The sequence below is a fragment of the Chlorocebus sabaeus genome, chromosome 9 (genome assembly GCF_047675955.1).
Source record: "Chlorocebus sabaeus isolate Y175 chromosome 9, mChlSab1.0.hap1, whole genome shotgun sequence".
Taxonomy (NCBI): Eukaryota; Metazoa; Chordata; class Mammalia; order Primates; family Cercopithecidae; genus Chlorocebus; species Chlorocebus sabaeus.
The window spans coordinates 49,102,817-49,130,263 of NC_132912.1; the positions used below are offsets into that span (position 1 = coordinate 49,102,817).

At 35.8% G+C, this 27,447-nt stretch overlaps 1 protein-coding gene and 1 long non-coding RNA gene across 4 annotated transcripts in view; one reads left to right on the forward strand and one right to left on the reverse strand.

The window, feature by feature from the left end:
* The window catches only part of LOC119622954 (uncharacterized), a 119,282-nt gene that overhangs the window by 77,804 nt on the left and 14,031 nt on the right, over positions 1 to 27,447 (reverse strand). Inside the window, 11 exon segments of the mRNA XM_073018942.1 lie at positions 30 to 91; positions 417 to 495; positions 6,727 to 6,799; positions 9,570 to 9,600; positions 15,066 to 15,138; positions 15,237 to 15,265; positions 17,127 to 17,217; positions 19,505 to 19,566; positions 23,067 to 23,618; positions 24,970 to 25,521; positions 26,872 to 27,438. Coding sequence (XP_072875043.1) covers positions 30 to 91; positions 417 to 495; positions 6,727 to 6,799; positions 9,570 to 9,600; positions 15,066 to 15,138; positions 15,237 to 15,265; positions 17,127 to 17,217; positions 19,505 to 19,566; positions 23,067 to 23,618; positions 24,970 to 25,521; positions 26,872 to 27,438 — 2,171 coding nt within the window.
* The window catches only part of LOC140712387 (uncharacterized), a 58,526-nt gene that overhangs the window by 29,149 nt on the left and 1,930 nt on the right, over positions 1 to 27,447 (forward strand). The window lies entirely within an intron of this gene.

Here is a 27,447-nt window from a genome sequence, read left to right on the forward strand (position 1 = left end):
TAAAATAACATCAACAACAATACACATACCTCAGAATCAGAAGGTGATTTTATATCTTCTTTTTGTCCTGATTCTGATGTGGGCATCTTATCTACAAAATGTTATTCACAGACACATATATGAGAACATTTATTACTGTAAAGTGTAAAAACATATACAAATCTATATCCATTTATGAATATTTCAAAAATAAGAGTTAACAGCAAAAATAGAAATTCAAAATTGAAGCAGGTTCAGAAAAAAGAATTGATAGTATGAGAAAAGACAGCAGAACGTATTTTTTTAAGTAGACATTGTTATTTGGTCTACAAAATTGTTTTCTAAATAATAGCATTTAAGCATAGAAAAATTTTCAGAGATATTCACTAAATTACCACTTTTATTATTTTGGCATAAAAAAATAAAATCGTCATTACTTTTTTGATCTTGTGGAGCTTGTTCAATAATGCCAATATCATTTTCTTGTTGTCCAGTTACTGTCTTTGTTGCTCCCTCCTATTACAAAAAACCGAAAAGCAACAACAAAAAAATCTTCAGAAAAAAATTGTATTTATTCACTCACTCACTCAATTTGTCAGACAAAACAAAACAAAAACATCCATTGTATCTATCAAATCACAGGCACTAACCTAGTAGAAGCAGAAAATACACACAGAAGATAAATTCTAGCTTACATTCAAGAAATGGTAGAGACATGTGAAAACAAATAAGAACAGAAAAACATAACTCACCAGTTCTACAATTTAAGTCAATAAAATACATAAGGGCATAAAGGAGAGAAAAATCAGTTTCACCTGAAAAGCACAGAAAATGCTGCCATAATGGGGCCATATTTGGAAGGACAGGCAAAGTGCAAAGTCAGGATACAAAGACTCTAGGTGCAACAGCATGTGCAAAATAATAAGGCATGAAACAACATGGCAACTGAGGGGTGCCAAAGTGATATGGTAAAACTGGAACACAGTCAGAGGAAATGACTTGAAGAGAGAAAATGGGGCCAAACCATATAAGATATGTGTCACGCTAGAATGTGTACTTAACCCTTCAGGTAATGGGTATCTGCTCAATATGCAGATGAGTTACATCATTACAAATATATTTTAGAAAGGTGACCCTTCCAGTGATGTAAAGATAGATGAACATGGGGAGATGGGACAAAACTAGAAAGGAGTACTTCAAAATTATAGGTAGAGAGTTAATTACGGTAATAAGATATGGAAAATTATAAGAAGGTAGATAATACAAATTTTGGTGTGTGACTGGCTTGGTGACCTGGAGGAAGGTTGAAGTGCAGGATGTGGGGGACGGTTAAAATGGAGGTTGAAGTGCTTGAGCATTTCATGGCTACTTCCTAGGTGTTATTTACTAGGATGGGGAAACCAGATGACTGAGTAGATTACAAAGAGTCAGAAAAGAGGCAGGAAAAGAATAAAAAAAAGATGCTTTCAGTTTGAGACCTCTAAGATTTGAGGCATCCAAGGGGCTTGGAAGAAAGATCTGGATAAATACATTTGGAGTATGAGTAGATAATCTACATGAGGAAAATTACATAGTGATAAGGAAATAAATATTTATAAGATAGACTAAATGGGTAGAATTAAGCAACACAAATCTACACAGACTGTTAAAATTTTGAAAATGAAATTAAAGGAGAGAGAAAAACGTGGGATTAAGTTTCTCAGTCATATATTTCCAAATTTGTTTCAAGAATATAATTTTATTTATATATGTAAATATTTATTTCTGAAATATTATTGCAATATGCATCTTTGAATTGAATGAAAACATTTAATTCTAAAACAAGATTCTGCAAAATGACCTATATAAAAACCTTGAAATTTTTAATTGTAGAAGAGAAATGCTTACCCATAGAATTACGAGGCATTTTTAAGTACTACTATAAAGTGAGATGGAAATGTGAAACCCTGCTTTAAAATTCACATGCTTTTCTTATGTTCCTGTAAACAATATAATACTAGCTCAAATTGCCTACTTACACCATATAGGATGGTAGTTTAAAATTGGAGAAAAGATCTCACATAAAGAAAATTAAGCAATAATTATTCAAGTTCAAGATTTAATAGTTTTTATGTATATCTATGATTGTCAAGCAGAATTCAGTATTCACAGGAGAAGTGAAGAAAGAAACTAAAAAATTCAAATCAACAGGATTCCTGAGTTTTAGAAATAAACAAATGTATGTGCAAGGTTTAATAATTATGAAGACTAAAGTTAATAAGGCTTCCTGGAAATAATATAAAATATCCCCATTGCAAGAGATATTTTAAGAGTAAAAACAATTCTTCCGATGTTAAGTTTGTATACTCTGTTAACAATCTTCCCTCACATATGATTCTATGATAATAGGCACTTTACTTTTAAAAAATCCACAAATATTGAATACATTCATTTGTTGTGTGTATATAATACCACTACATACATACTATGAACAAAAGATATCAGAATATTTTCAGAGATTAATAATTTCTACATTTATTTCTTTGAGAGTGTTCTAGCTTAAAAGTGATTTTAAAAAAGTGATTAAAAATTTAAGAGACACAGAATAAGAACATTGTTCATATGATCAGAAAATGTAATTTTAATAACAAGCTTAAATAAAATGCTTATTTATTTATACTCTATTATCAAAAATATTCAAAACAGCTACCACGGTTACATCAAAGAGCAAGATAAATTAGTTAAATAACCTAAGAATATGTCAAACATTAAATTAGAAATCTTAAACCAGAAACCAAAGAGTCAAAAATTGATAATTCACAATAAGGCTGACAAGGCCTAAAACAGATTTCACTTTGCATTCTACATTAATATGACTAAATTAAATATAAAACGTAAAGTTAATAAAAGAAGTGAGAATTAAATTTTCGTTCCTTGTTTATAATTTTTTTTTTTTTTGAGACAGAGTCTGGCTCTGTTGCCCAGGCTGTAGTGCAGTGGTGCAATCTTGGCTTACTGCAAGCTCTGCCGCCCGGGTTCACGCCATTCTCCTGCCTCAACCTCCCGAGTAGCTGAGACTACAGGTGCCCGCCACCACGCCCGGCTAATTTTTTTCTATTTTTTAGTGGAGACAGGGTTTCACCATGTTAGCCAGGATGGTCTCGATCTCCTGACCTCATTATCTGCCTGCCTTGGCCTCCCAAAGTGCTGGGATTACAGGTGTGAGCCACTGCGCCCGGCCATTTATAAATTTTTTGTTGACACAGTATAAATGTACATGTTTTGGGGGTACATATTATCACTTAATACATTCACATAATCAAAACAGAATAATTGAGATATTAATCAGCATAAGTATTTCTCTTTCCTATATATTAGAAACATTCAAATTATTCTCTACTAGGTATTTTAAAGAGTACAATAAATTGCTCTTACCTATAGTTATCCTTATATTTTCTTTCAGCCTTTTATTAAAATCAGCTACAAGTCACTCAAAAACACCTGAGCCGTAATTTATTACCTGGCTATGTTTTCTAATTTTTTATTTTAAATCATTTATATAATATATTTTATTCTAGAGCGTTCCTGCTCTCATTTAAACAACTTTTTTGTTCTTTTTTAAATAATAATCTGTGTCATCTTGACTCTCTCATGGAGTCTCTATGTTTATCTTACCCTTCTTCAATGAATTATTTCATTTCACCCCGTTCATGTAATTTATTATTATAGAAATATGGTGGTATCCATTAATGAATGAATTATTTCATTTCACCCCTTCATATAATTTATTATTATAGAAATATGATGGTATCCATTAGATTATTATTGTTCTTTTTTCTTTTTCTTTTTTTTCTTTTTTTTTTTTTTGAGATGGAGTCTCGTTCTGTCTCCCAGGCTAGAGTGGTGCAATCTCTGCTCACTGCAAGCTCCGCCTCCCGGACTCACGCCATTCTCCTGCCTCAGCCTCCTGAGTAGCTGGGACTACAGGCGCCCGCCACCACACCTGGTTAATTTTTTGTATTTTTAGTAGAGACGGGGTTTCACCATGTTAGCCAGGATGGTCTTGATCTCCTGACCTCGTGATCTACCCACCTGGGCTTCCCAAGTCCTAGGATTACAGGCGTCAGCCACCGCACTCGGCCCCTAGATTATTTTTTTAACCAAAATAACCTAGGACAAAAATTTACCCTTACAAAGTTTATAATATTATAGAAATAATTAAAATTTAAAAAGTTAAATTACATGTGATATTTTGGAATATCTCTTCACAGTTGTATTAATTACCTCTTGTGTGGAAAAATGTGAGACTTTAGTTTTTAATAGTACCTTATTTAACTGGGTTTGCATTGAAATGGTATAGGTTGTTTCTCTTCTGTGTGGCAAAAAGCTAAGTATAAATAATTGTATAAATTCTGCTCCTTCCAAGAAACAGAGAAAGAAAGAGTAAATCATGGGGAAGGCAATGATTGATTAATGAAAATCCTGTATAGCAACTAAATAGAAACCTGTAAATAAATATGCTGACAATGGAGACAGTGATGCCCTCTCAAAAGCAGACACTGAAAAAATGTATTCTGTGAGAAAAAAAGTCTGGGGTAAATCATTTTTAAAAAGGTGAAAGAGGGAGAAACAAACAAGAGACCTTATCAATCAAGTATAGCTTCAGTCATGAAAGAAAATGAAAAACAACTACTATAAGACACGTGATGAAATACATAAAATACAGACTTTTGTTCATAACATATTCCTATAATGCTGATCAGTATTTACACTATAATTAGTTATTTTGTTAATACCTGTGTAATAAAGATTTAAATTTTATTATTATATAAGAAGACACCAAATTAGTTAAACATGGTCGTCAGCCAATACCTAAAAGCGAGAATTTTCTTACTACAGAGACAGAAAAAATTTAAAAAGGAATGTTTCATAAACTTTTCACCTGAAGAAAGTATTGGTAATAAGAATTTTAGAGTAATGTATTCCTTAAAAATATATGTTTAATAGAACATGACTTTCGGCCGGGCTCAGTGGCTCACGCTGTAATCCCAGCACTTTGGGAGGCCCAGGAGGACAAATCATGAGGTCAAGAGATTGAGACCATCCTGGTCAACAGGGTAAAATCCTGTCTCTACTAAAATTACAAAAATAAAGTGGGCGTGGTGGCACGTGCCTGTAGTACCAGCTACACAGGAGGCTAAGGCAGGAGAACTGCTCGAACCTGGAAGGTGGAGGAGGAAGTGAGCCGAGATCGTGCCACTGCACTCTAGCCTGCATGACAGAGGGAGACCCCATTTCAAAAAAAAAAAAAAGAGCATGAGTTGAGACTAAATTCATTAAATTTTTTTTTTTAATCTAAACTCTACTTGGAGGATACTGGAAAATACAGCGTAACCTTCTTTCTTATTTACTACATGTCACTGATTGTCTTCTTATTTAAGACATATTTTCTCAAGATAACTTACATGAATTTATGCATTCTAAATATTAAAAGACAATATAAATTTAAACCATATTTTAGAAATGAATTAGAATTAATTTTAAGATATATTATGCATATTATCTTACTTGTAACATTCCATAACATAAAAATTCATTTGTCTGCTTATTTATTCACATTGAAAACCTCTTAAAATGCTTTTTATAGGCAAGACTGTATTCTGGGTACACAAGGATGCACGCAAGTATGTTTTCTAACTTGCGGTATCTCATAGTGATGCAAGAGCTTCAAAACAATTATGTAAACAACTAAATACAAAATCTTCTGAAATTTAAAATTTTCAAATGTGATCATAGATCCTAGAACAATATGTTTAAAAACTGCAATTTAAAAATTCTGAAATTAAAATCTTGCCATATGCTTATTAAGAGTCTCTAATTCCAGAACTGGTTGTTTAATTGGGGTAAAACCTGCGTTCTTCATTTAGATGAAGACTTTAAAGTATACTTTTAATTAAGTAACTTAGAAAACACACTGGCATCCGTTAATAATACAGATTCTGGGAAAGAGAATTTACATTTCTAAATCTCTACTATTATTTTTTAAATTAGAGATACGGTCTCATTATGTTGCCCACACTGGTCTCAAACTCTTGGGCTCAAGCAATCCTCCTGCATGAGCCTCCTTGGTAGCTGGAACTACAGGCATGCACCACCATGCCCAAATAAATTTTCACAACTTCTAATATTATTTTGGTGTATTTAAAGAACCAAGAAGAGAAACTGAGACAAAGCTCTCTCCTATAAACTACGTGATATCAAAATAATAAGTGCAAAAAAACCTATATGCTATGTGGCACAGTTTTGGAACTGAACAGTATCAGAGAGATTCCTTGATTACTATAATAAGTAACGTGATCCATTAAAGACAAATTTAAGCATGAGGCTTTTTTTTTTAAGTTACAATAGGATAATTTTAACACTCACAGTAAGTACACTTATCCAAATAAAAATTTACCAGATTTTATATATTCTTTACTGTGGAAAAGTTTTTTCTAATATAATGTTCCTGTCACTATATATTCTCCAGCCCATTCCTTTTTTGGGCCCTCACAACCTCAAAGTATTTACCAAACATTTGTTATTTACTAAAGTAAAAAAAAAGTTTAAATCAACTACTCATATTTTATATAAAATGTTCTTATCTGACCAACTTTATATTGCCAACATGAAATAATGATACTTACAGCACTGCAAAACATGAAAAGTAAATACTATACAGAACTAGATTCCAACTGAGAAAATCAACTTCACAAAAGACCATTTTACCTTGGTAGCAAGATTAAAGTCTTCCTCAAGTTTTGTAGACTGTGAATTTTCAATAGTCTGTTTGCCAAAATGACTTTAGAGAAAAAAGATGTAACATAAATGAGCAAATTCACATATTTTAAAAATAAAATCTGCTAGTACATATCTTGGTGCTCACTTTAAAAAATGAAAACAAAAAGCAAAATCTGGGAAAAGATCAGTCCTCTGTATATTAAATCATGTTTCTTGGTATAATTAAAATATGCCCTCTGTTTTTAAAAAATATCTTAGTTACATATTTTTGACTCTTCCTCCCCAACCTATAACATTCAATGAACACTCACTCTTAGCTTCATAAAAAATAGTGACAGCCAATATAATTGGCATACCCTGAATATAATTTGTCCTCACAAACTGTCCTCAATGATGAACTAGAAATCTACTTAATAACTGACATAACTTTTGATATCTAAACCGGAACAAACTTGATAACCTAAAATGAGGAAGAAAGATACAGTTACTGTATCCCTTTTCCATTATCTATCTCTGATTCCAAGACTAATCTGTGTCACAGGAAAATGACATTCTTTGTTTCTCAGCAAAAAAACCACTTAAGAATGCCCTGTTGCTTCCCTTCACCCTAAAACACTACAGAGGGTGCCCTGAAATATTTGAAATGTTGAAAAGCTGAACCTACAAATGTCAAATCACAAATGTATATTTCTTATTAGAAATATTTTTCTCAACAAAAATTGAAACTGTAAAAATAATAAAATCTAACTACTTATTTTATACTTGTCCTTCCCTGTTCAGGGCTACATCAACTAGCAAAACCTTAAAAATCTTTGTACTTATTCCCAAGGAGAGAGACTGCTAGAAAAACTGAGTCCTGATAATTGGATTTCTCTAAGTACCATATATACACAGAGAGAAAGATCTGGAAGTGGGAGCCACTATATATAGTGAAAGTGTCTCTCACTTCCACATCTTTCTTCTGCAGGGCTTCATGGCAGTCTCCAACCTTTAAATATTCAGCTCATCAAAGCACAGATTACTGAAAAGATAAATTCAATGACCAGCCAAGAAGCTCTGTATTTACCTGTTCCTGGAAAACAACTAAATGGAGTCTCAGTCAGTCATTCACCTCCCCCATAAGCATGTTACCAAAAACCCAACTGAAGCTCCATGACTTATTTGCCAGCCAATCTTACCCCTGCTTTACATGTACATGGGTAGGACACTAGAGGCTTGGAAAAAGAGGCAAAGGGGAGGGGACACTTGCCCTGGGCCACAGATCTGTGTAATTCAGCAACCTTCAATCTCCTAGCATTCAAGGGAGTCTAAGCCTCTCCAGTGAGATTTGGGGTGAAAGAACAGAATAGCACATTTCTATCTGATTTTAGAGACTTTTTTTTTTTAACCCTTTCAACAGAAATCTTGAAGTTTGTCCATTCCTCCAATTAAACAAGCAAAAAAGCAGTGACCTATTCAGGACTTCTTTTGCACCATATTTAATATGCCTTTCTAGATAATTCCCAATATCTACTGTGTTTGTTCTAATTTATCTTCATCAAATTTGTCATAAGATCCAACATTCTGATCTCTTTGGTAAAACCCTTACTCCTACCAATCCTGGGATTATTTCTCTTCAGACTTGGCCTTTCCCTGCTAATTCTCTTGTTACCTACTTCCACTGGGTTCTCCAGCTATTTCCATTCTTATCCTTTTCAATTTGTTTAATTAGACCCATTTCCTCTTCCTTTCTATTATTCAAACACTCACTTACATGGTGATATAAAAACAAGAGTAATGGGCTTTGAAATGAGTTTAAGTATTACTTGTTACCTCCTGTATTTAAATAGGTCACTCTGAGTTTCAGACTCTCCATCTGAACAACCATTTTTCCAGGATATTAAATACAGGTTGAAATATGAAAGTATTTTGATTAGTCTCCAAGAGTCCTTAAAATCCTAAAATTCCATGTACTTTTAATTTTACCTATAGAAAAATGGGGCTGGTAGAAAGCAATAAAATAATAGAAGAAAAGAACACCAAGGAAAGCAGAGAAGAAAGTAATCAGGAAAAGATCATAGAAAAGTCATGGAAGAAGAAAAAAAGACTCTAGCAAAAAAAAAGAAGAGTTCATGCAACTAGGCAGGGTACTGCTTTGAAGAAAAACTAAGCTGGGAAGTCAGTAAACCGAGAAATCTATAAGAAATAGCCTCTAAATATGATTAACATATTTCTACATAGATATTCTCCAATAAGAGTAAAATAATTCATCTATAGGACTTACCTGGTCTTGCTTATGAAACAAAAACCTATGTCTTGTCACCACAGCTAAGTCAGATCTGCTCTAAAAACTTTAATGATAAAAATAAGGTACTGGTATACCTCTTTAACTCTTAAACATGTTAGAACAAAGTCTTGGATTAACCAGTGTTCTAAGGGAAATCTCTAAAAAGAGTTAACATATGACAAAATGTGACTTTGTGAATTCATCCTGTCTGAACCTGGACCTTGATCCTAATGATGCACAGGTATCCATCAATCTGTGCTGAGGGGCAAGAGAAGGGATTTGGGAGCAAGGTAGGCTGATGGCAAACTCAAGGGTCAGTTACTTTTTAGCTATGAAATCATAGACCAATTAATCAACCTCTCTGAACCACATTTGACTGACTAATACAAAGTAGGTGATAGTAGCACAGATGTTTTACAAAGCTGTGTGATGACTATGTGAGATGATAAATATTAAGCACATAATATGTTGTCTAGCCCAGAGTAGAATACTCAACAGATAGTGATTTCTTTCCTCTATATGTTCTGAGTTAAAATATACGTTTTAAAAAACCATAAAGTCTTACCTGAATATAGACTCTACAGAACTCACATGCACTATTAAAGAGAAAAAGTAAAATACATTAAATCAACAAATATAGATAGAAAATACAGAATATTAAAAACATAAGAGGGCATGATGGCACATGCCTGTAATCCCAGCTACTTGGGAAGGTGAGGCAGGAGGATCACCGGAGGAGCCCAGGAGTCTGAAAGTAGCCTGGGAGACATCATGATACTTTAACTTAATTTAAAAGAATCATGCACACTTTCATGCATGATCCAGATATTGTATAAAAAAGCATAATACTCAGATGCTTTGTTATAAAGACTGAGATAATTTGATATACAGCATTCCTTTGGGACAATACATTAAGACTATAGTAAAATTATTATTAAGTATACTACTGGTAGAAAATTGATGCATTAAGAACTATTATTTGCCCTCCTTTATAGTTCTCAAATGAGAGGAAAAATCGAATTTAGCACAATTTGATATCTAAAAGTGAACTACAGTGTACAATAGCCATAATACAAACAGAATTCTATAAGACTGACAGAAAATTGTATTATTAGCAGAATTAGTATAAGTGGACAGTGTCAACCTTAGAAAGTATAATTTCTAGACAAATGAACTCGGAGCAGTTAGAACAGAGGATACAGTAGTCTCTCTTGATCTGCTCTACTTATAGAAAGAAACACACACACATGATTTCCCTCTGCTCTCACACCACAAACATCAAAACAGAAGACTTCTGCGACAAAATGTTTGGAGGATTTTCTCCACCAACAAGTAGGCAATCAATTCTGTAGCAGAAACCAGCTGGTTGTCCTCTATTCAATTCCAACACTATCTGTCTAGAAATAGTCTCAGATTCCACAGGTTGAAGGCTCAGTCTCACAAGACTGCCCTCCCATACCAATTGCAAATCTGTGTCTCTGAAACTTCTAACCAGCTGATTTCAAGTTGGGGTTCTCAAGACTCCCTCTTTGGGTTTGATTAACATGCTAGAGTGCCCCAAAGATGAAGGGAAACACATTTACCAGTTTATTATAAAGGGTATCACAAAGGAGACACATGAATAGATGCATATGGCAAGTTATGGGGGAAGGGGCATGGAGCTTCCATGCCCTCCCAGGGCACATCAGCCTCCAAACACTTCCATACATTCAGCTTTCTGGAAGGTCTCTGATCCCAGTCATTCTGGGTTCTTAAGAAAGCTTTATTACATAGGCATGAATGAAAAAATCTGCGGCCATTGGTAATTGACCTTATCTTCAGCTCCTGTCACCTCCTAGGAGGTTTAGGGGTGGGGCTGAAAGTCCCAACACTCTAATCATGCCTTGTTCTTTTTTGTGACAAGCTCCTTTCCTGAAGCTATCTAGGGACTGTCAGTTATCACTCAATTATTAGCATACAAAGACATCACTTTGGAGATTCTAAACATTTTATGAGTTGTATGCCACAAAACAGTGTGGAAGACCAAACGTACACTTCACAATATAATATTGAAGGTTTGGATTTCTGTGACTTCAGCTACTTGTGGCCAACTGTAGTCCAAAATATTAAATGGGGAATTCCAGAAATATACAAGTCATAAGTCTTAAATAGTGTGTCATTCTAAGGAATATGATGAAATATTAAGACACCCTGTTCCATCTCACCCAGGTCATGAATCATCCCTTTGTATATGCTATCTGCCCATTAGTCATCAAAATGGTCTGTTCCTGAATCCCAACCATCAACACTATCATGGCTCAATGATCCAGGGTCACATGAAGCAGATGATCCTCCTTCTGATGCGTAGTCAGATAGCCAGAAATAATTAGTAGCCTAACACCACATGACAACTCCTACCTCATTCTCCTGACTTCATCTCATCACATAGGCATTATATCATCTCACAATTATCATATGAGTGAGAAGGGTGAGTACAATACAAGACACTTTGAGAGACCACATTCACTTAACTTTGATTATAATATATTGTTATTGTTTTATTTTATTATGAGTTATTATTAATCTCTTTCTGTGCCTAATTTATGAATTAAACTTTATCAGAAATATTCATGTATAGAAAAAATATGAATGTATAAGGTTCCATACTATCCACAGTTTCAGACATCACTGGGTGTCTTAGAAAATATCCCCTGTGGATAAGGGTGAATTACTGTACTGTGCATGTGTGTATGTGTGTGTGTATGTGTGAGAGAGAGAGAGACAGAGAGAGAGAGAGAGAGACAACACAGATCTCCACTCTCCACAAGAAACACATAAAAAAACAGCACTTTTCCTCACACATGACCCTTAGCTTTTGACAATTCTGGAAAAATGCTGGCACATGTACTCTCCAGTCTAGACAATTTTCCAGACCCTGTGTATGTTGGCTGCTTCAGTTACAAAAAGTTAGGTAGGATCATGGGAAATTTCTTCTTGGACACCAGAAACATTAACCACATCAATAGTACACTTAAGAACTCTAAAAGAATTCTTTTGAACAGATTACCACTGAAAAACTCGTAAGTTAAATCCAATTGACTTTTCAGTAATCTCATGAAATTCTCACATTTAAAAGAAATTTGCAACATCACTTTCTCTGACTGCTCTCCTACTTTTCATTAGCCACTGCTCAGTCACCTTTACCAAGTCCTTTGACTCTGTAAAATGTTGATAGTCCCAGGGTTTTGTCAATGGCTTTCTTCTTATTCTACATCTTCTGCATAATGGATAAGCTCATTGAGATCTATGGCTTTGCCTAATAATTGTAATAAAATTATTCTAGGCCTGCATCTCCAACCATAGTACTATCTCCAGCTACAAACACCTATAATCCAATTACTTATTGAAAATATCCCACATAAATGTTTCATTAAACTCAATATGTAAAGAAAACTTTGGTCTGTTCCATGACTGTTTGCACTTCTCTGTTGACCTGACAGTTTCCTACTCCTTCCCCATGAGCATTGTAAATACTAATGCACAATGTGGAAACTTATGAATGACCTGAGATTTTTTCTGTCCCCTAGCTTTTTAAACTCAATAATCAGTAAATCATATTAACTGTACCTCTTTTCTGCCTTTGCTTAATCTTTCCATTGCCACTGGAAATACAAACTTATTTTATATTTATATTTCCTAGTCAGAAATGGCCCCTTAACTGATGGCTTTCACAGGGAAAAAGAAATCCTACTTGTCAGGGATCAGAAAAAGTGATTAGAAAAATATTTATAAAGATAGTTACAGGAAATAGACACAAACCTTCTTGGAAGGCCGTGGTTAGAGGTTTGCACAACTTCAGTAAATGATTTGGCTGAAAGCAGCCTAATCCTCTTTACTGTGAGTGGACAGCAATGGAGCAAATAACTAGGGAATGTGGAGGAGTTTATCTAAATAGCTTGTTTACTCATATGGTCCTAAGACCCAACTTTGATCATCCGAGGGTGCATGATTGCTTTATACTGGGGGGTCAGCAGTGTTAATTACCCTCTAGTGGTGTTGACTCGAGACCTTTGTCTCAAGGAATTCATGGTTATGGAATTCCAAATTCAGCTTACCAAATGGTTTTTAGACAAAGTTTTATTGGAATACAGTCATGCCTATTTCCTCACACATTATCTATGACTGCTTTTATCCTACAATGGTAGAGTTGAAAAGCTGTGATAGGGACCACATCACCTAACATATTTCCTATTTGGCCCTTTACAGGAAAGGTTTGCCAATCTCTGGTTTATACCATGACCAGAATGCCCTGATATTTAATCTAATCTTGTGACTCCCTTACTCAAACATTTCCAATGCATCTCTGCAGAAAATATTGCTGGCTTCCTATACATAGCCATTATTTATTCTTTCTTGCTACAGAAACACAAGTATATTCATATATTTATTATTCCATTACCCCCATCTCATCTACAAAATGAGAAACCATTATTCTAAGCTAATCACAGTAAAAACATTTGCATTTCTAGTGACTGGTTTACAAATGAGTATGTGTACTAGGGAGGCTGAGGCAAGAGAATTGCTTGAGTGCAGGAGGCGGAGGTGGTAGTGAGCCGAGATCATGCCATTGCACTCCAGCCTGGGCGACAGAGTGAGACTGTCTCCAAAAACATAAATACTTAAAATGCATTCCTGTGTTTTAAATATTTAACTATTTAAGTCAGGTTAAAGCAAAAAGCAAACATGCAAAACTAAAATGTAAGACCGTTTCATCATTAAGGATACGTTTATCATTTGACATCCATGAAGTGTATATCTGGTTTTAAAAAGCAAATTTAACTTCTGATCTCAGCATCCCTAAAGTTCACATTTCATGCAGAGGGTCCAACAAACTCGAATCATACTTTGGGAAGTCACCATTTTCACTCATGTTTAGAAGTGTACCCTGGATCATTTCAGATCTAACATGTTGTAATACCATAGCTCCAATAATCTGTGGGTCACAGTTCGAATTGTTAGTGGAATGTATGATTGCACAAGGAAATACTTTAAATATTTTAGTTTTAATTTCTAATAACTAAAAAAATAGATAAAACTGACTTAAAGACTCTGAAATCTGCATGTTTTCATTTTTATTTATTATTAATCAGCATGAAATTGTGTAATTAACTATGGTGCAGTCATACAATGGAATTTTATAAAGAACCTAATATTAAAAAACACAGTTAATTGTGTCCATTATGGATGTCTCTAAAAATTATAATGCTGATCAAAAAAGAACATTGCTGAACATTACACTGTACCACCATGTACGCACTGGAAGTTGAAAAAAAACTACATATTAAATATGACCACGTACACGTGTTGTAAAATGTTTAAACATGCATAAGAATAGTTTTCAAAACTGGTTTAGAATACTGGTTACTTCTAGGCAATAAATGGTAGTTGTGTAAAAAGACTCTAAAGCCAAATGCTTCAGAATCACAGTTATATGAAAAAGTGTGTTTATCAAATATTCATAAAGAAATGATTAATTATTTTCCTCATCTTTACAAGGTAAAGGTACCACACACAAAAACAGACACACACAGGCACCCACACAGACGCACACACACAAAGAGTTCAGTAATCAGAGTTACTGATTTTCTTAGGATTCTCAAAATGACAACACTGAAATGAGGTAATTAATGTTAAAACACAATTGTTATATCAGTAAAATAAATGTTCCCCAAAGTAAACTGTGGAATTTGAATTAAGCTTAGAAGAACTAAAAAAAAAAAAAAAGTAGAGTTTCAAAATTCACCTTCTTAAATCTTTAATACAAATTCAAAATAGAAAACATTACAGTTTCAGGATACAAAAGTAGAAACAACTGAGATTAAGGCAACATTTTTTAAAAAATACTATTGAAAATTACTGTTCTTGTAATATCAGTTTTTCAAACATAAATATCAGTATTGCCATTATTTAGATCAAATCTTTTCATCAAAGTTGAAAAAAATAAAGCATTAGGGATAGAAAGACTATCAAAATATCCAATATTGAAATATTCATCTTTTCATAGTTAAATTGAAAAATTTACCCGGTCTCAACGTTTGTTCATTCTTCCATTCGAAGGCTTCATTTGGAACAGAGTTTTGCATGTCAACAGCAGGCTAAATGGGTTCGGAAGCAAAATGATTAATAAAGAATGTATACTTCACAAAATACGTAGTTAATAAGTCATTCAAAATGAAATTATAAAATTCAATACCTTAAAGTCAGAGGGCTTTTCAGGAAACTCTAAAAAGCAAAAGAGATTTATTATCAATCATAGGTAAATATGACAAAACCAACCACAAATGAATGCAATGACAGTATCTAATTGAGTCCTCTTGCTCAGCTTTGAGAATGATTCCTTTAGGTTTAGGAGGCTTTTCTTTTGGTTTCTTTCTTTAGGATACTCACATGACAGAAATACACTGAAGAAAATATAAATATAGGTTTCACAGATCATGCAGTTAAGACTTCAAAAGCGAGATTGTGTTTCACGTGTAAAAAGGGTTGATATAAGAAAATAAATGTCAAAGCTGAACATGGAGTGCTACACCATATACTAAATGAAACACATTAGAATCATTTATATTATTCTATTCATCATGCTCTTTAATGTGGCCTATCTTTGGAAAGGTATATAGTTACGATGAGAGTTCAGTTGAATTTAGAATTGACATTTCATCAGTGAAGTGCCATGAATTGATCAGCTTGGATAAATACTTAGGTCATTATACTAAATATAAACATTCATTGTTTTCCATAACCATATGGTGTAATCATATGCCTACATTTCTGTATCTTCTAGTGTATCCATCTGAATGCCTCTTGATCCATTCATGCAAGAAGATGTATAAAACTCATCATGGAAATAATTTACAATAAGCTTTCAATATTGATATATTTATATATAAATTAACTGCAAGAGATATATTAAACATAAATAACTTTTATATTGTTAAGTCACCACAGTATTTATTTTAAAAAGCAATCTTATTATTCAAGTATAAATTCAGCGTATTTTTAGTTCCTATAAATCGTCTGATTTTGTGTATCGTTAGTCTATAATAAATTTTTGTGGAAAGGCAATTTTATTAAAACAACTCATTTTTTTTTTTTTTTTTTTTTTGGAGACAGAATCTCGCTTTGTCACCCAGGCTGGAGTGCAGTGGTGCCATCTCAGCTCACTGCAAGCTCCAGCTCCCGGGTTCAGACTATTCTCCTGCCTCAGCCTCCCAAGTAGCTGGAACTACAGGCACCGGCCATCACGCCTGGCTAATTTTTTGTATTTTTAGTAGACATGGGGTTTCACCATATTAGCCAGGATGGTCTCGATTTGCTGACCTCATGATCCGCCCACCTCACCCTCCCAAAGTGCTGGGATTACAGGCATAAGCCACCGCACCTGGCCAAAACAACTCATTTTCTTAAAAGTAAAGCCAATGTTCTTACTTTCAAATATATTTCATTTGAATAGATAACATCAACTAAATATATATTTGTCATGAGTGATTGTAATAGCGAAACCTAGCGAAACCAAGATATTCTAAGAAGTGAGGAAAGTCAGAAAATAAGGAAGAGAAAAGGAGTATAAAAGGGAATGAAGACTAAGGAAGACAGAGAGAGTACAGGGAGTTCATGAAGGAACAAGAAGTAGAGCTATAATTTTCTGACAAGTTTTGGTACTGGAGGATCATTTTATATTCTTGCCATCTTTCTAACCATGATCTATCTTTTCTTTAAAAAGTATTTTATTTTGCCACCTCCATTATATAAACCTGCTTCTTATTCCTTCATGAACTCCCTGTACTCTCTCTGTCTTCCTTAGTCTTCATTCCCTTTTTACTCCTTTTCTCTTACTTATTTCCAGACTTTCCTCACTTCTTAGAGTATCTTGGTTTCAAAAAATAATTCAGTTCATTTTGTGTGCTCTATATATATCCTGTTGCCAAAACCTGAAAATATGTACAACTTATCATCATTTTACTCATCTCTTTTCAATGTTATGTATTTAGTAGGTAATTTTATCTGGCTATGAGCGTATATCTTTCTTCATGCATTTAGACAAACATGTGGTTAAATGACTTTTCAAATAAAAAATGGTTCTTACCTTCTACTTCTCTATTTACATGCTTCATTACACTTTGATCAATAGACTCAGGTATATACACTTGAACTTTTGTATAACTCTCAAAGAGACTCTGTTAAAAGTAATATCAATAGATAATTTTGAATTTAAAATCGAAACAAGCATCAAAATTCCTAATTAAAATATTTTTTAAATTCAATTTCTGATTTCAAAGGCAATTTGATTTAAGAATAGGCACATATTGAAAATCACAACATTTTGATAGAAAACCTCACACATGCTATCTAGATCAAAGTTTATCTGTTATCTTCATGTGGCTACTGACTTGGTTACTGAGCATGAAAAATAAGCAACATTCACAAAACTTTTCACTCATCTGCATATTTCAAAAAGTAGCTCACTTAAAAATATCTTACTTTATCTTCCTCACCAAAAACCAAGAAGGCACATCAAACAAAGTACAACACTTGCTACCTGAAATAACACACGTTGGGGTTCAATCAGGCTGGTGGGAAAAATATTAGATAGAGATAGTTACATAAATAGACACAAATCTTCTTGAAAGGCCGAGAAGTTTGTATAACTTTGGTAATGTATATGGTTGAAGGCAACTTGATCTTTACCTTTAAACAAATTAAAGTAGTCATAAAGGAAGGCAGAGTAGTTTACCTAGCTAGCTTGTTTACTCATATAATCTTAAGACTAACTTTTGATGTACCACAGGTGCTTAAGGGATTTTTACTGGGGAAGTCCACAATGTTAACTACCCTCTAATGGTGTTGACTCAAGCTTTTGTTAATTAATCTTACTGAATAATTGTGAGTCTGACTAGCTGATCAGGGCCATAGTGGCAACTGTTTACAGAACTCAGCAGGGAGTCTGTAAGCCACTTGGACACCCTCAGCTGGACTGACAGAGCAGAATATCTGTGTGTCAATGTACTTTATTCATCTGTCGCCGGGTCAGAGGTCTGCAAGGGACAGACTCCCTGCGTCGGTGCCCCCTTCAGAGGAGTGCTGCTGCAAATACATACTGTATTAAACATTGAAAATATTCATGATTATAGAATTATTTAGTGTTAAAAATGATGCATGGCATGAAGACAATGTTAATAAGTCATATAAAGTATACTCAGAGCATTGTAGAAGTTGCTTTATTTAGGTAAATGGGGAGTTAAAATAATCAAAATGTTTTTGATAAAATGTCTGCTGACAGAAAAAGTACTTAAATAAAATGAAAAAGTACTAAGGAAAACTTATATTTATCTTATGTTTAAATGACAGCAGACAAGTATTAGAAAGTCTTTTTTTGTCTATGGACAAATCGACTTGTCTATTGACATCTCATTTCTGTTACCACTGTGCAGCAGGGGCTTGGATCTAAGAGGTCAGTCACTTCCTGTGTCTTTCCACAGTTGTGACCTTGGACTACATCATTATTATTTGGTACTTATGTTGCATAAGCATGGCTACCACAAACAGACTCAAAGAGGTCTATTTGTAAAAATAATTTCTACTTTTTAAAACACTCAAACAAATTGTTATTATAGTCCCAGTAGTTTCCTATTCTTTATGCATTGTTTTCTCCTGAAATGTTCCTTCAGGTCTATACTGGATAATACAGATATGTCAATAATTTCAAATCCAAAGCATTATCTTTTATGTTTCAAGTTGTACAAAGCCACAGCTTAAACTGGTTTTCTATGAATCCAATTAGAACTTTTGTATGTCTAGATATACCACCGAATCATATATTTGCCCAAAGGTAGACTCAGAGTAATTCTTTAGCTTTTGGTCAAATTTCACCTCAGAACTCATGTGAATTACTTGTGAATTCTAAGCCTTATTTTTTACACTATACTACACAGTTGTCTGAAACTAATTCTGAAAATTATCAGAATTTCACTACCAAGCAGTAATCTACTTAGCACATAGATATTTAAGTATTTCTTTTTTTGGAGACAGAGTCTCACTTTGTCACCCAGACTGGAGTACAATGGCCCGATCTGAGTGCAATGGCACGATCTCAGCTCACTGCAACCTCCATCTCCCAGGTTCAAGTGATTCTCCTGCCTCAGCTTCCCAAGTAGCTGGGATTAGAGGTGTGTGCCACCACACCCAACTAATTTTGTATTTTTAGTATAGACAGGGCTTCACCATATTAGCCAGGCTAGTCTCGAACTCCTGACCTCAGGTGATCCTCCCAACTCGGGCCTCCCAAAGTGCTGGGATTACAGGCATGAGTCATCACGCCCAGCCAAGTATGTTTTTAGAAAAATCAGAATTTCTTCTGAGCATATGCAGTGGTAAGAAAACCAAGTCAAAGCCTCTGACTTTATATTTTCACATCACTCAGTATTAATATTTTTAGAGAATAATAACATCAATAATACACAGTACCCCAGAATCACAAGAATTTTCTTCATCTTCCTCTTGTTTGGATTCTTTTGGGAACCTCTGATCTATAAAAGGTTAATCACAGACACATTCATGAGAACATTTCTTATTATAAAATTTTAAAACATATACAAATCTATTTTCATTCATGAATCTGTGGACTTTCCTCTGTAGCCTGTATATTCTATCGGTGGATAACCACCACCACTTCTATAGTCAATTGGTTAGAGTTGCGATCTTAAAATCTAAAAATCAACTTTATACTCATTAGAATGCAAATAAAATAAAAATTTGTTTAGTTTGTATTAATTATTTCTTCACAAAAGAAGTCATATCCTCTTCTCCCGTGAAACACACTATGTCAGATATTTGCTATTCACTCAGGTAACTTTAATTACCTATCATCTCTCATTACTTTCTAAGTTTTTATTTCTTACTATTACTTAGTTTTATTGACTAAGCAATCTTTATTACATAGTTCTTCAAAAAAATTATTTATCAATAAATAAGAGTCTGCAAAATACTAACTTTTTGATATTAACAAAATATATATCCAACCCTTTTAAATTTCAATATGCCATGACAGTATATTTGGTGTGTATGTGTTTTAGATAAATAAGCTTAAAGAACTTGTACTGCATATAAATTAAAAACTGCTTTAATTACAATGAGATAGTCTTTCCTTAATGCAACAATATCTTCAGAATCAACTTGTGCCTCCCTGGAGAAACATTACAAATTTATAGGAAAAATGATTGCCTTAAGTAACCTAAATTTCCCACATTTCATAGAATTAAATCAAGGTCCATGCAAGGCCCAAGGAATACTGAGCACCATGAGGCAGAAAACAAATATATAACAGAAATATTCTAAACACATCTGAAGTGAATTCACTCAAATTTCCTAGTTAGACATGGCCCCTTAACTGATGGCTTTCACAGGGAAAAAGAAACTCTACCAATTACTATTGTATTTTTTAAGTTAAAAAATTCAGTAAAAGAAATCAAAGTAAAATAATGGCAAAGAAAGACCTACATGTTTAAATGTGTAAATTGAGCTTCTGAACTTGATTCTTTTTACCCTGAATGGGTCAAACTTTCATAATAGATTGATACTAGGCCACAGATAGGTGACCAAAAAAAAAAAAAAGGACTATAGCATGAACTACTACAAAAGCTTCATCTTTAAATCCTTTTATGTAATTACCCTCCATCTTTCTTCTATATGAAGGGCCAGCAAACTATAGGCCACAGGCCAAATTCAGTTTATCAAACAGTTTTCTATACAAAGTTTTACTGGAGTACAATCTTGCCTATTTGCTCATACATTATCTATGACTGCTTTCACCCTACAATACAGACTTCGATAGCTGTTATAGAGACCACATGGCCTAGCATATTTTTCTTTTGGAGATGGAATATTGCTCTGTCACCCAGGCTAGAGTGTAGTGGTGCGATCTCAGCTCCCTGAAACCTCTGCCTCCTGGGCTCAAGTGATTCTCCTACCTCAGCCTCCCAAGTAGCTGGGATTACAGGCGCACACCACCATGCCTGGCTACTTTTTGTATTTTTAGTAGAGACGGTGTTTCAACATGTTGGCCAGGCTGTTCTCGAACTCCTGACTTCATGATCCACGTGCCTCAGCCTCCCAAAGTGCTGGGATTACAGGCTTGAGCCACCATGCCCAGCAGCCTAACATATTCCCTATGTGGCACTTTACAGGAAAAGTTTGCCAATCTCTGCCTTGTACCATATCCAGTATGCCCTGATACTCAAATCTAATCTTGTGACTCCCCTGCTCAAACTTTTTCAATGAATCCCTACAGAAAACATTGCTGGCTTCCTATGCATAGACATTATTTATTCTTTCTTGCTGCAGAAACACAAGTTTCTTTAGATATTCAGTATTCCATTACCCCAATCCCATCTCAAAAAGAGAAATCATTATTCTAAGCTAATCACAGTAATTACATTTGCTTTCCTAGTGACTGGTTTAGATATAAGTATGTGGTATGATCCAGCCAATAAAATGTTACAGGAAGATTACTGCAAGCTTCCAAGTTTTCTCCCTCTTTAAAAGAAACATGTGAACAAAAGCAACCCTTCCAGATTTTAAATATTGTCTTGAGAGAGCATGATTACTGGAGCTGTTGCTAATTAACCAACCAAAAGTGGGATCCTGGCTGGGCACAGTGGCTCACACCTGAATTCCCAGCACTTTTGGAGGCCAAGGCAGGCATATCAGCAGGTCACAAGTTTGAGTCTGGCCAATATAGTGAAACCCCATCTCTACTAAAAATACAAAAAAATTATCCAGGTGTAGTGGCAGGCACCTGTAATCCTAGCTACTTGGGAGGCTGAGGCAGGATAATCGCATGAAGCCAGGAGGCGGAGGTTGTAGTCAGTCGAGATTGCTTGCGCCATTGCACTCCAGCTCAGGCGACAGTTTGAGACTGTGTCTCACAACAATAACAACAAAAAAACAGAAAGTGAGATCCTATGATATCCCTGTACCACCAAAACAACTTCAGTTCCTATGGTTTTAGCCATTGTTCGTTAGTTCATCTAGTATTTATAGCCAGAAAAACTGTGAGAATTTTTCCAGGGCCTACAGAATAAGAGCTACTTAATTCCTATACTATTAAAAAGTGTAGCCTGAGCTTGCCTTATTTAGATATTCAAGTCATGGGTATATACCCAGTAATGGGATGGCTGGGTCATATGGTACTTCTAGTTCTAGATCCTTGAGGAATCACCATACTGTTTTCCATAATAGTTGAACTAGTTTACAATCCCACCAACAGTGTAAAAGTGTTCCTATTTCTCCACATCCTCTCCAGCATCTGTTGTTTCCTGACTTTTAATGATTGCCATTCTAACTGGTGTGAGATGGTATCTCATTGTGGTTTTGATTTGCATTTCTCTGATAGCCAGTGATGACGAGCATTCACCCAAAGGATTATAAATCATGCTGCTATAAAGACACATGCACATGTATGTTCATTGTGGCACTATTCACAATTGCAAAGACTTGGAATCAACCCAAATGTCCATTAGTGACAGACTGGATTAAGAAAATGTGGCACATATACACCATGGAATACTATGCAGCCATAAAAAAGAATGAGTTTGTGTCCTTTGTAGGGACATGGATGCAGCTGGAAATCATCATTCTCAGCAAACTATCGCAAGAACAGAAAACCAAACACCTCAGGTTCTCACTCATAGGTGGGAACTGAACAATGAGATCACTTGGACTCGGGAAGGGGAACATCACACACGGGCATATTATGGGGAGGGGGGGAGGGATTGCATTGGGAGTTATACCTGATGTAAATGACGGGTTGATGGGTGCTGACGAGTTGGTGGGTGCAGCACACCAACATGGCACAAGTATACATATGTAACAAACCTGCACGTTATGCACATGTACCCTAGAACTTAAAGTATAATAATAATAAAAAAAAAGATATTCAAGTCATTCCCAACTACTCCCACACCACACTTTTTTCATTAGGGAACCCGAAGTGCCAATAAACCTTACAAAGTTCGCTCAAGCATCTTACCATTGGTACTTGCTTTTGTAGATGTTTCTTTTGTAGGACATGCAATCATCTTAGATGTTCCTTTTTCCAAAACTTTAGTTTTATTAGATGTTACTACTGCCACACGTTCAGTCTTTACAGGTCTTGGTTTTTTCTCCCATGCCATCTTCCTAAGTCTTCCTGTTACTGGACATATAAATTGCCCATATGTTTCTTTTGCAGGCCTCGTAATTTTTCTAGGTGTTTCTTCTGCTAACTGTTCCAACTTTCCAGATGTCGCTTTCCCCAAACATTGAATTTTGTCAGGTGTTCCCTCCACCAAGGGTGCAGCCTCATCAGGTGCAGACTCATCAGGTGTTTTTTCCACCAAGCTTTCAGCTGTGTCAGGTGTTCCCTCCACCAAGGGTGCGGCCTCGTCAGGTGTTTTTTCCACCAAGTTTTCAGCTGTGTCAGGTGTTCCCTCCACCAAGGGTGCGGCCTCGTCAGGTGATTTTTCCACCAAGCTTTCAGCTGTGTCAGGTGTTCTTTCTGCCAAAGGTGCACCCTCTTCAGGTGTTCCTGCAGATGTTCCTGCTGCCAAACACACAATCTGGTTATACTAGATTCTTCTACTAAATATCATCCTCCTGACTCTTCACCTGGCAAACTTCTACCCCTTCTGTATGCTTTCCTGAAATATTACCAAACTTTTCTTTTTTTTTTTTTTGAGATAGAGTCTCACTCAGTCACCCAGGCTGGAGGGCAGTGGTGTGATCTCAGCTCAATGCACTGGCTTGCGCCATTGCACTCCAGCTCAGGCGACAGTTTGAGACTGTGTCTCACAACAACAACAAAAAAAAAACAGAAAGTGAGATCCTATGATATCCCTGTACCACCAAAACAACTTTAGTTCCTATGGTTTTAGCCATTGTTCGTTAGTTCATCTAGTATTTATAGCCAGAAAAACTGTGAGAATTTTTCCAGGGTCTACAGAATAAGAGCTACTTAATTCCTATACTATTAAAAAGTGTAGCCTGAGCTTGCCTTATTTAGATATTCAAGTCATGGGTATATACCCAGTAATGGGATGGCTGGGTCATATGGTACTTCTAGTTCTAGATCCTTGAGGAATCACCATACTGTTTTCCATAATAGTTGAACTAGTTTACAATCCCACCAACAGTGTAAAAGTGTTCCTATTTCTCCACATCCTCTCCAGCATCTGTTGTTTCCTGACTTTTAATGATTGCCATTCTAACTGGTGTGAGATGGTATCTCATTGTGGTTTTGATTTGCATTTCTCTGATAGCCAGTGATGACGAGCATTCACCCAAAGGATTATAAATCATGCTGCTATAAAGACACATGCACACGTATGTTCATTGCGGCACTATTCACAATTGCAAAGACTTGGAATCAACCCAAATGTCCATTAGTGACAGACTGGATTAAGAAAATGTGGCACATATACACCATGGAATACTATGCAGCCATAAAAAAGAATGAGTTTGTGTCCTTTGTAGGGACATGGATGCAGCTGGAAATCATCATTCTCAGCAAACTATCGCAAGAACAGAAAACCAAACACCTCAGGTTCTCACTCATAGGTGGGAACTGAACAATGAGATCACTTGGACTCGGGAAGGGGAACATCACACACGGGCATATTATGGGGAGGGGGGGAGGGATTGCATTGGGAGTTATACCTGATGTAAATGACGGGTTGATGGGTGCTGACGAGTTGGTGGGTGCAGCACACCAACATGGCACAAGTATACATATGTAACAAACCTGCACGTTATGCACATGTACCCTAGAACTTAAAGTATAATAATAATAAAAAAAAAGATATTCAAGTCATTCCCAACTACTCCCACACCACACTTTTTTCATTAGGGAACCCGAAGTGCCAATAAACCTTACAAAGTTCGCTCAAGCATCTTACCATTGGTACTTGCTTTTGTAGATGTTTCTTTTGTAGGACATGCAATCATCTTAGATGTTCCTTTTTCCAAAACTTTAGTTTTATTAGATGTTACTACTGCCACACGTTCAGTCTTTACAGGTCTTGGTTTTTTCTCCCATGCCATCTTCCTAAGTCTTCCTGTTACTGGACATATAAATTGCCCATATGTTTCTTTTGCAGGCCTCGTAATTTTTCTAGGTGTTTCTTCTGCTAACTGTTCCAACTTTCCAGATGTCGCTTTCCCCAAACATTGAATTTTGTCAGGTGTTCCCTCCACCAAGGGTGCAGCCTCATCAGGTGCAGACTCATCAGGTGTTTTTTCCACCAAGCTTTCAGCTGTGTCAGGTGTTCCCTCCACCAAGGGTGCGGCCTCGTCAGGTGTTTTTTCCACCAAGTTTTCAGCTGTGTCAGGTGTTCCCTCCACCAAGGGTGCGGCCTCGTCAGGTGATTTTTCCACCAAGCTTTCAGCTGTGTCAGGTGTTCTTTCTGCCAAAGGTGCACCCTCTTCAGGTGTTCCTGCAGATGTTCCTGCTGCCAAACACACAATCTGGTTATACTAGATTCTTCTACTAAATATCATCCTCCTGACTCTTCACCTGGCAAACTTCTACCCCTTCTGTATGCTTTCCTGAAATATTACCAAACTTTTCTTTTTTTTTTTTTTGAGATAGAGTCTCACTCAGTCACCCAGGCTGGAGGGCAGTGGTGTGATCTCAGCTCAATGCACTGGCTTGCGCCATTGCACTCCAGCTCAGGCGACAGTTTGAGACTGTGTCTCACAACAACAACAAAAAAAAAACAGAAAGTGAGATCCTATGATATCCCTGTACCACCAAAACAACTTTAGTTCCTATGGTTTTAGCCATTGTTCGTTAGTTCATCTAGTATTTATAGCCAGAAAAACTGTGAGAATTTTTCCAGGGTCTACAGAATAAGAGCTACTTAATTCCTATACTATTAAAAAGTGTAGCCTGAGCTTGCCTTATTTAGATATTCAAGTCATGGGTATATACCCAGTAATGGGATGGCTGGGTCATATGGTACTTCTAGTTCTAGATCCTTGAGGAATCACCATACTGTTTTCCATAATAGTTGAACTAGTTTACAATCCCACCAACAGTGTAAAAGTGTTCCTATTTCTCCACATCCTCTCCAGCATCTGTTGTTTCCTGACTTTTAATGATTGCCATTCTAACTGGTGTGAGATGGTATCTCATTGTGGTTTTGATTTGCATTTCTCTGATAGCCAGTGATGACGAGCATTCACCCAAAGGATTATAAATCATGCTGCTATAAAGACACATGCACACGTATGTTCATTGCGGCACTATTCACAATTGCAAAGACTTGGAATCAACCCAAATGTCCATTAGTGACAGACTGGATTAAGAAAATGTGGCACATATACACCATGGAATACTATGCAGCCATAAAAAAGAATGAGTTTGTGTCCTTTGTAGGGACATGGATGCAGCTGGAAATCATCATTCTCAGCAAACTATCGCAAGAACAGAAAACCAAACACCTCAGGTTCTCACTCATAGGTGGGAACTGAACAATGAGATCACTTGGACTCGGGAAGGGGAACATCACACAGGGGCATATTATGGGGAGGGGGGGAGGGATTGCATTGGGAGTTATACCTGATGTAAATGACGGGTTGATGGGTGCTGACGAGTTGATGGGTGCAGCACACCAACATGGCACAAGTATACATATGCAACAAACCTGCACATTATGCACATGTACCCTAGAACTTAAAGTATAATAATAATAAAAAAAAGATATTCAAGTCATTCCCAACTACTCCCACATCACACTTTTTTCATTAGGGAACCCGAAGTGCCAATAAACCTTACAAAGTTCGCTCAAGCATCTTACCATTGGTACTTGCTTTTGTAGATGTTTCTTTTGTAGGACATGCAATCATCTTAGATGTTCCTTTTTCCAAAACTTTAGTTTTATTAGATGTTACTACTGCCACGCGTTCAGTCTTTACAGGTCTTGGTTTTTTCTCCCATGCCATCTTCCTAAGTCTTCCTGTTACTTGACATATAAATTGCCCATATGTTTCTTTTGCAGACCTCGTAATTTTTCTAGATGTTTCTTCTGCTAACTGTTCCAACTTTCCAGATGTCACTTTCCCCAAACATTGAATTTTGTCAGGTGTTCCCTCCACCAAGGGTGCAGCCTCATCAGGTGCAGACTCATCAGGTGTTTTTTCCACCAAGCTTTCAGCTGTGTCAGGTGTTCCCTCCACCAAGGGTGCAGCCTCATCAGGTGCAGACTCATCAGGTGTTTTTTCCACCAAGCTTTCAGCTGTGTCAGGTGTTCCCTCCACCAAGGGTGCGGCCTCGTCAGGTGTTTTTTCCACCAAGTTTTCAGCTGTGTCAGGTGTTCTTTCTGCCAAAGGTGCACCCTCTTCAGGTGTTCCTGCAGATGTTCCTGCTGCCAAAC